Source organism: Grammomys surdaster, unplaced genomic scaffold (assembly GCF_004785775.1).
Source record: "Grammomys surdaster isolate TR1022 unplaced genomic scaffold, NIH_TR_1.0 371, whole genome shotgun sequence".
NCBI classification, from domain to species: Eukaryota; Metazoa; Chordata; class Mammalia; order Rodentia; family Muridae; genus Grammomys; species Grammomys surdaster.
The window spans coordinates 302,804-312,545 of NW_021604790.1; the positions used below are offsets into that span (position 1 = coordinate 302,804).

General features: G+C 49.0%; 2 protein-coding genes across 2 annotated transcripts; both read right to left on the reverse strand.

Annotated features, from left to right (window-relative positions):
* Krt14 (keratin 14) overlaps nt 1–9,742 on the reverse strand; it is a 61,879-nt gene that overhangs the window by 29,497 nt on the left and 22,640 nt on the right.
* Krt16 (keratin 16) lies at nt 5,647–8,296 on the reverse strand. Of its 2 annotated transcripts, none has more exons than XM_028780394.1 (8): nt 7,820–8,296; nt 7,287–7,369; nt 6,978–7,134; nt 6,730–6,891; nt 6,515–6,640; nt 6,024–6,244; nt 5,883–5,929; nt 5,647–5,741 (listed from the first exon to the last, which is right to left on the reverse strand). In XM_028780394.1, exons 1-8 carry the CDS (start codon nt 8,294–8,296, stop codon nt 5,647–5,649), a joined length of 1,368 nt encoding a protein of 455 aa, XP_028636227.1. The 2 variants fall into 2 exon arrangements, with proteins under 2 accessions (XP_028636227.1, XP_028636226.1); XM_028780393.1 differs by having other exon boundaries at nt 5,883–5,932.

The following is a 9,742-nucleotide window of genomic DNA, read 5'->3' on the forward strand; positions in this document are numbered from 1 at the left end:
TGGGGTCTACAGACTTTTGCAGACTATGGATTCCAGGCTTTGCTGAAATAGCCAAACCTTTATATGAAGCCACCAGAGAAATCAAGGACTTTGTTTGGACTCAAGATCATCAAAGGGCTTTTGAGGAAATAAAACAGGCCTTGCTGTCAGCTCCTGCCTTTGGGGTTGTCTGATACCACCAAGCCATTTCACTTATATGCAGATGAACAGAAAGGAATAGACAAAGGGGTCCTGACTCAAACTTTGGAGCCATGGAAACGGCCTGTGTATTACCTGTCAAAGAAATTGGACCCAGTGGCAGTGGATTGGCCACCTTACTTGAGTATTATTGAAGCATTACTGGTCAAAGATGCAGACAAACTGACGTTAGGACAAAATTTAGCTGTGACTACCCCCCATGAAATCAAGGGAGTACTCAAACATCTGCCTGACTGATGGCTCAGTAATACCTGCATGACACATTATCAGACTTTACTAATTAATCCTGGCTGAGTTACTTTCCAGCCGCCTACTTCCTTAAATCCTGCGACCCTCCTACCTGACCCTGATCTGGACCACCCACTTCACCGATGCAGTGAAATTCTGGCCCAAGTGAACAACACTCAACCTAATTTAAAAGACGCCCCTTTGTCACCAGCAGAGCAGACATGGGTCACAGATGGAAGCAGTTTCATTCGAGAGGGTCAGAGGAGAGGAGCAGCACCTCAGCTCAAAGGGCTGAACTGATAGCACTGTCCCAGGCCCTTACCATGGGAAAAGGGCTGGCTGTCAACATCTACACAGACCACAGACAGCCAGTATACATTTGCCACTGCTCATGTGCACAGAGCCATATACCAAGAGAGAGGGCTCCTGACTGCAGAAGGAAAGACTATCAAAAATAAAGATGAGATCCTACAATTACTTGAAGCCCTCTGGCTACCAAAGAGAGTTGTGATCATACACTGTCCAGGCCATAAGAAGGGGCAACTGCGGTGGCTAGAGGCAACAACCTAGCTGATAAAGCTGCCAGAGAGGTAGCATTAGAGGAACCCACTATTTCTGTGTTGGCTGCAACACTATCAGAACTGCTCAATCCCAACCTGCCAGAATGCCAGCCTATATGGAAGAAGAGATCAAATGGGGAAAATCAGCCCATGAGCCAGTTTTCAGAGGGTTGGTGGCAAACAGTTGAAGGTAAGCTAATATTGCTCACTTCAGTGGCAAGGTCTATCCTCAGGAAAATTCACAGAGTCACTCACATGGGAGTGAGACAAACAACTGACACAGTGAGACAATCAAAGGTGACTTTCAGAGACATGCAGGATGTTATCCAAGGCATAGTGTCAAGCTGCAAAGCTTGCCAATTAACCAATGCCCACATCACAGCTAAACATCCATGCTCTCAGCTGTGAGGTAAGAGACTGGAAGCCTACTGGGAAGTTAATTTTACAGAGATCAAGTCAGGGAAATACGGCTACAAGTACCTACTAGTGTTCGTGAACACTTTCTCTGGATGGATGGAAGCATTCCCAACGAAACTGAAACTGCAAAGGTAGTGGCTAAGAACTTGCTGGAGGAAATCCTGCCCAGGTATGGATTCTCACACATGATAGGGTCAGACAATGGACCAGCATTTGTAAGCCAAGATGTAGCAAGATTTATTGGGGCAGATTGGAAATTACATTGTGCATATAGACCCCAAAGTTCAGGACAGGTAGAGAGAATGAACCGAACTTTAAAAGAGACCTTGACCAAATTTGCCTTAGAAACTGGCAGAAACTGGGTTGTTCTCCTTCCTTTTGCCTTGCACCAGGTAAGGAACTCCTCTTACTGGATGGGGTTAACAACTTTTGAAATTATGTATGGTACCCCTTCTCCCATCATACCTAGCCTCCAGTCAGCAGCTACTGAAGAATACTACAAGATGATAAATTATAACTAAGGTCAGAGCAACACAGTGGGTTCATGAGCAGGTTTGGCCTAAACAGAGTGCCCTCTAAGAAACAACCCCGGTCCCAGAATTACTCCAGTTCCAACCCAGAGACTGGGTCTACTAAAAGAAGTTTTACAGTGACATGCTAGAACCCAGGTGGAAGGGACATTAGGTCATCTTGCTGACCATGCTGACTGGCATTAAAGTGGACAGGATTGCTGCTTGGATACACTGCACTCACGTGAAGCCAACAAGTCCCTTCTCCCCAGAGGAAGACCACCAAGCTTCAACGTGTCCACTGTGATGGAGAGTTCAAAGGAGCACCAATCCCTTCAAGTTAAAATTAACCCGGGTCTTAGGCTTGCTGTTTCTACTAACTGTGTGCATTGCTGATTCCAGCCCACATCTCCATTCAGAGACCAGAAACCCATACCAGCCCTTTGACCTGACTTGGACAATTGAGAATCCTGAAACTGATTATCATGTTCAACTGGCTCACATACAAAAAGACACTCGTGACGCCCTGGTTCCCAGAATTGGTATTCGATATACGCTAGCTGGCCGATAATTTGTGGCCTGATACTCAAAAAACTTTGCAACATTCATATCCTCCATGTCGGTGAAGGACATTTTATATATGTCCTGGGGAGAGAAAGACTATTAGCTGCAGGGGGCCCAGAATGGTTTTGCTGTGCCTCCTGAGGGTGTGAAACACCAGTTATGGGAATTAAGACATGGAAAGTGTCTAGGGAGGATTTAATCACAGTCACTGGGCAAGGGGATGACTCCAAAGATTTGTTAAGATTTACAGACAAAGGAAAACAAGCAAAAGGATGGGAGGCTGGGAGATCCTGGGGACTCTAGCTCCACATTGTTGGGGGAGTCAGTCCTGGGCTCCTTTTTACAGTCAGACTTCTGATAAAGCCAGTTATAAACCTCTTGCAGGTAGCTGTAGGGCCAAATCAAATTTTGACAAACCTTAAAGATTTACCCTTAAAAACCCAGTGCCCACATCACCCCTCAGACCAGCAGGCAACTGCTTCCCCAATCCATCCCCTGCAAGGATCACCAGTTCCAGAACTTTTCCTAAACCACAGAGAGCCAGCAGATCTCCTCTGGTCAATGATGCTAAAAACCTTACAAATTCTAAATGGCTCTCAGCCAGAACTAACCACTTCTTGTTTGCTATGTTATAATGCCAGACCCCCTTTTTATGAAGGCATTGGATTAATATTCCAGCATGATGAGTCTGAAAAAGGCACTGCCTGCAGATGGTCCCAGGAAGGACCGCCCTTGACTCTTCAGACCATATCAGGGCAAGGCACATGCCTAGGGAAAGTTCCCCCATCACACCAGCATCTCTGTAACCGAACAATACCTGCTGTTCATTCCAAATGGGTTATCCCTCCCCACCCTTGAACAAGCATGGTGGGCTTGTTCAACCAGGCTAAGTCCGTGTATGCATGAAGAAGTCCTTAGTTCCCCTACCACAAAAGAATTTTGCATTCTAATCCAGCTGGTCCCCCGTATAACCTATTATTCAGAGGAGGTGGTGCTAAAGAGCTTAGTGGGGTATGTCAGGGAGAGGCCTCATGAGGCAGAAAAGAGAACCTATCTCTCTGATCCTATCAGTGATTCTGGGAGCAGGACTTGCAGGGGCTGATGCTGGAATAGCAGCACTGAAATTACAAGAAAAGAACCGCAGTAGCTTAAAAGCTGACTTAGACGAAGACATCCAGCACCTAGAGAAGTCCATTTCACACCTAGAATGCAATGTAGATCCCCAGGCAGAGGTAGTTCTGCATAAATAGATGGGGGCTAGACCTAATTTTCCTAAAACATGGAGAATTATGTGCCATCCTAAGTGAATAACGCTGTTTCTGTCAATCATTCTGGGGCCATTAGAGAGTCACTAGCTAAAGTTAGAGAGAATTTAGAATAACATCAAAGAGAACGGGAAAATTCCAAAAATTGGAATCATGCACTGTTTGATTCTTCTCCCTGGCTAACCACGCTTATCTCAGCAATTCCAAGGCCCCTGATTATAATTTTACTGCTGCTCACTTCTGGGCTATGCATAATCAACAAACTTTTCCAGTATATGAAACAGAAGCTAGGAACCATTCAACTGATGGTTATCAGGTCTCAATACCAGCCAGCTAATGATTTAGACTGTTAGTGAGACCAAGATTGGCCACCTGAGTTACTAGCAGAGGGGGTGATGAGGAAGCCAAACCAAGCAGCTAGCACCGGCCTCAGCACTTCCTCAGAAGTGCACTCACCTCCCCACAGCCCCATGCACACTGAAGACACCCATTTCTTCTGGCCACCTCACTCTCCCAAAAGATGCAAAGACCCACAAATCCTCATTCCAATATTACTCCCATCCTAGGAATCAGCCTGAGAACAGATAAACAAATGCAGCCTTCAGTCTCCATGCCACCAAAATTGGCACCCTCTCTGATGGATGGCCAAACCCTCCCCAACACAGGTGGCTTATGGCCTTGGGAAAAGCAAAAACCATACATCCTTAGAGAGAAATCATGCCAATTAAGCGTTCCCGGGCAGCTGTGACCGGTTTGTAAAAACATTATAGCTTCCATCATCCACCGCTCCCCGCCCCCACCACCGTATAATCTGCTTGTATATATTCTCTACACCCCTAGACATGGGGCTGAAATTTTGCTGTGTGCAATTTGTAGTCCAAACTTGGGTTTGAAATAAAAGGTTCTTATGTTTCTCTATACCGGATATGGCAATTCTTTGAGATCTCTTGGAGACCCCGAGACCTGGGCATAACAGATCCAGAAATGGTGGTAGCCATGAGGATGGACAGAGATGGGGAAGAGGACATGGGTAACAGATGTCTCCCAGGTACTCATCAGCATTCAGAGGAAGGAATGAATAAGGTGAGGAGGAAGGACAGCCTAGGAGAGATTTTTAGCCTGGCCGCAACCATGACTCCATCCAAAGGCTCGACCTTCCTCCCCTTCATTGTCAAAATGTGTGTATGCAAGTGTGTGTGTGTGTGTGTGTGTGTGTGTGTGTGTGTGTGTGTGTGTGATGTTGACTTGTGGGAAGAAGAGCCACATTCACAGGTACAACTCCAAAGTGCTGAGGTCAAAATTAGGAGTCTTTAGGGGAGAAATACCTGGACACAGGGAATAGAGTCATATTAACAGAAGGGCAAACTGTAGCCACACAGTAGACCTGGGGAGGAGTTTCAAATGTCAGGTGCTGAGTCTTAAATGAAAGCACATGTATCCCTTGATTCCTAGAAGTTCCCAACCCATAAAGGGCCCTAATTTCATCTGCCTTACAGGGTCACTAGAAAAGAAAAGTTGAAGATCCTTGGGTGGATTTCACAGAGTGGCCATCCACACACATGAATGTATTATCTTGATGTGTCCCCCTCATTACACCTCTACTCCCAACACCTCTTGCATGAAGAACTTCTGGAAGCCTCTGCAAGCTCTTCTGAAACACAACCTGTTCTCTGCACCTCTTTAAGTCTGAGGATCCAAGAGGAATTCCTGCGAGATCCCTTCAACTCCTCTCCCATCCGCTAAACATGGACATCACACAAGTTTGCATCAACCAGAAAGCTTTATTAGGCTACCACCATGAGAAGGTAGGGGAGACAGATGGGGACCACACTAAGAAAGCAGGGTTCTGCTCCAAGGCCCCAGGATGAGAGGCCCTGTGGATCAGGAAGCTCTGGGCAAAACAGATTAGTTCCTGGAACTCTGGCTGTGGCTCTGGCTGAAGCTGCTTGAGCTTTGCTCCTTCAGGATGGACCGGGGCTGGCGGGAGGATGAGGAGAAGACTGAAAAAGACAAAGAAAACAGTGAGACAGATTCTGGGAGCTACGCAAGCTGCCAAGCAGGGGAAGGGAGTTCCAGGATTCTGGGAAGAGGGCCTTAACCCTGACCCTACAGAGTTAAGCTGTTGGTCCCAGGTGCCTTACCTTCTCCAGAAGAAGAGGACTGCCCAGAGGAGTGATGTGAGGAGGAGCTTCTGGGATTGGGGGAGAAGACAGAGGAGCATTAGATGTACAGGGAGCAGCAGAGGCAGCAGTACTGTGAGCAGGGACTAAGGGCCAACTCACTGGAAACCCTCGCCATCCAGCAGACGGCGGTAAGTGGCGATCTCCTGCTCCAGCCGTGTCTTCACATCCAACAAGATGTTGTACTCCTGGCTCTGCTGCTCCATCTCACAGCGCAGCTGAGCCAGCTGCTCCTCCACACTGCCGATCAAACCCTGGATCTGGGACAGCTGCATGCAGTATCTGCCTTTGGTCTCTTCTAGGCTGTTCTCCAAGGATGCTTTCTGTGAGGGAAGAAAAGGGCGGTGAAGACCAATGATGATGGTCACCGCTGTCTCTGAAGACCCCTGGGAATATTATTTAGATAGGTACATGGGTCTTGACCCCAGCTGGACTAGTAATTATGAGAGACATACAGGAAACATGTTTCCCCAACATTGTGCCTTTAATTTCTCCGTCTCTATGAAGGATACCACGGTGGTTCCAGTCTCATTCCCTGGTGGCCCCTGAGTGATGGGAACTACTGGACTGCACTAGAGCCAGATCCTTCATACCATGCTGAGCTGGGACTGCAGTTCGATCTCCAGCCCCTGGAACACCCTGCGGAGCTCAGACACCTCACTGCGGCTGCTCTGGATTAGCTCACTGTTAGAAGCCACCTCTTTGTGCAGCTCCTCAGTCTGAGACAGAAGAGAGGAAAAGGTGTGAGACTCTCCAAAGCCTCCCTGGACAGGAGTCATGGAGGAGTAGGATGCAAGCAGGTCACAACCTTGCTCAGGAACCAGGCCTCCACATCTCTGCGGTTCTTCTCTGCCATCTGCTCATACTGGTCCCGCATCTCATTCAGAATGCGACTCAGGTCCACACCAGGGGCTGCGTCCATCTCCACGTTGACGTCCCCACCAGTCTGACTCCTCAAGGCAATCATCTCCTAGGAGAGATCACAAGAGAGTGGTCACCTCTCCTGGGAACCTCACCACACCTGCCTTCCATCCCCAAGCCCTTCGGCATCTCCACCTCCTCATGGTTTTTCTTCAGGAAGGCCAATTCCTCCCTGAGTGCCTCGATCTGCATCTCCAGGTCGGCTCTGGACATAGTTAGCTCATCCAGCACCCGGCGCAGGCTATTGATTTCATTCTCCACACCTTGGCGCATGGACAATTCATTCTCATACCTGAGAGGAGAGAAATCAAACTGAAGATGAACAACTCTACTCTGTTATCCTTTCCCTCTGTCCTCTGTCCTCTGTCCTCTGTCCTCTGCCCTCTGCCCTCTGCCCTCTGCCCCCCTGCCCCCTGCCCTCAGCCCAGCATGCTGGCAGCTCACTTGATCCTGAAGTCCTCAGCTGCCAGCCTGGCATTGTCGATCTGCAATGTGGTCTGTGCATTCCCCTGTGTGGCCGCAAGGATCTAGAGGTAGAATAAAAAGATACGGAGTCTGATCACCCAGAGTCCCTACTACTCAAGGGAGAAGGACAGAGAAAAGCAAAAGAATCCACCCCAAGCCCAGTGATCACATGGCTAGCAGGTCAGCTCCTACAGCTTCTGACAATGGAGTACTTACTCCTTTACGCAGCTCAGTTTATATGGGGGTGCACTAATGTCTACCATCAACCCTTTCCTAGGCCCAGAAGAGTTAAGGAGCTGAGCATAATGTAACCTCAAAGGGGATTAAGAGTCAGATCCCAGTTCTATCCGAGGCATGGATGTTCTAAAAGGACCCTCAACCACTTCTCTGGATAACTATGACCATTAACCTCCAAAAGTCTTTAGTCTTCTTGCCTATGTATTAGACTCTCTAGAAGTGTCTTTCCCAAAGGCCACTGCAGTTCTGACTTCTCTTCCACCAGAACCACCCACCTGGCTCTTCAGGTCCTCGATGGTCCTGAAGTAGGAACTGTAGTCTTTGATCTCAGTGGGCCGCTGCCTCTGGTACCAGTCATGGATCTTCACTTCCAGATCTCTGTTGGCCTCTTCCAGGGCACGAACCTTGTCCAGGTAGGTGGCCAAGCGGTCATTGAGGTTCTGCATGGTCACTTTCTCACTGCCCACCAGGAGCCCATCACCAAAACCGCCACCAATTCCACTACCAAATCCACCACCAAATCCACCACCAAGTCCTCCACCAAAACTGCTGCTGCTGAAGCCACCGCCATAGCCACCTCCAATCCCACAGGCTCCCCCAGAGGAGAAGCGAGAGGAGGAAACCGACATGCCCCCATAGGTGCTGGGAGCCCGGCAGGATCCTCCAGCCAGGACGGAGGAGATGCGGCTAGAGCCACCACAGGAGCCCTTCATGGAGCTGGAGGAGGAGAACTGGCGGCTGCAGGAGGTCATGATGAGGAACGTGAGAGTGTGGGCGAGTGAGCAAGGAGAAGACAGAACTGTGCAGTGGAGGCTAGAGATGCTGAGGGTGCCTCAGACACCAGGTTCTTTTATATGTACCAGGGGAAGGCGGGGCCTTCAGACTGCTGACTCCAGGTTCCCCTGTGGATTTAGTCAGTCAGTCCTGTGCAACTCCCCACTCTGGATTGTTCAGCCCAGGGTGGACTCTCTCTCTCTCTCTCTCTCTCTCTCTCTCTCTCTCTCTCTCTCTCTCTTCCATAGATGGCTCAGAGTTCCTGCCCAGCTCTGTGGGTGTGGCTCCAAGAGAAAAACATACAAATTCAAGTCAGTACTGACTCAGGTTGTATAGCCTGAAATGGGCTTCTGTTCCTGGAGCCTGAGGGCAGAGCAACAAGGAGGCCTAGGTGCAGGAAACCTCTGACATGCGCGTCCTCAGGCCGTGAGTCAGCCAGTCCCTGCCCCACAGTGAGAACCTTAGGTGGCAGAAGTCTCATTGATGCTATACCAAACTGTCATTGGATACTGTTGCATAATTCCACATGCCGCATGGTAGAGATAGGTTGCTCACCATAGGTCCTGAAGCCCTCAACCTCCTCATTCTGTGCCTGCTCTCCCTGGACAGGAACAAGTCTGAGCTGGGTAGCTGCAGTCCTTTCTAGTTCTAAAAAATTAAAGGAGTTCCATTCCCATGCATTATCATTTGGATTCGAAAGCTGCCTTTGAGACACCAGGATGTCCAGATTGGTGTACACCATAGCGTCCACACCCTATGGCGACACAGGCACATCCTGCCTCTCACTCATGGCCCAGTACAGAAGGATCTTGTCATCCCTCTAGGCCTCAGTTCTTTCTCAACACATAAGAGTCACAAGAAACATGCCTGGAGACCCTAATCCTGTGGTCAGTCTCTTCATCCTCCCTCTGCAGCCTTGCAGCCTTCCTCACACACCTCCATATCCTGACCCTTAACATGAGGTCCCTGCAGTAAAAGAGCATCCACCCACAGCTCCTCCATGCTACTTCCTGCCCTTACCTACTCAGGGGCATCCCCTGTGGTCTTTGCTGGACTCAGTAGGACAGAATTCAGCTCCTAATACTATCTGTGTGCCACCAGCCCTACCTCCACTCTGCCACTCCATAGGCCTCAGAGTCCCCATGTAGAAACCATCTTGCCCAAGAAATGCCCAGGCTGGGCTTGGTGGCTTTGTTCATCCAGTGTGCACAGGGCTTTGTACTGATAAGTAATGCCTGCCATGCTTGCTATGCAGTTCTGAGAAGTAGGCCAACTGTAGGTGTCATTTCCAAAACCAATCTACAGGTGACAGAGGCTCAGTAGGCTCCCGGAACATCAGACTCTTCACCATCCTGAATCTCTCTCTGCCCCTCTCAAACTCACATCATTTCTTGATCTTTGAATTAACCTTGTAGGTGAGAAGG

Bases quoted from the DNA above. Each gene is read 5' to 3' on its own strand.
- Krt16 (XM_028780393.1), bottom strand. From the start codon at position 8,296: ATGACCTCCTGCAGCCGCCAGTTCTCCTCCTCCAGCTCCATGAAGGGC. The intron at 7,370-7,819 runs GTGGGTGGTTCT...TTCTACCTCTAG, and splicing joins TCGAGGACCTGAAGAGCCAG to ATCCTTGCGGCCACACAGGG. The intron at 6,641-6,729 runs GTTGTGACCTGC...CTTCTGTCTCAG, and splicing joins AGGCCTGGTTCCTGAGCAAG to ACTGAGGAGCTGCACAAAGA.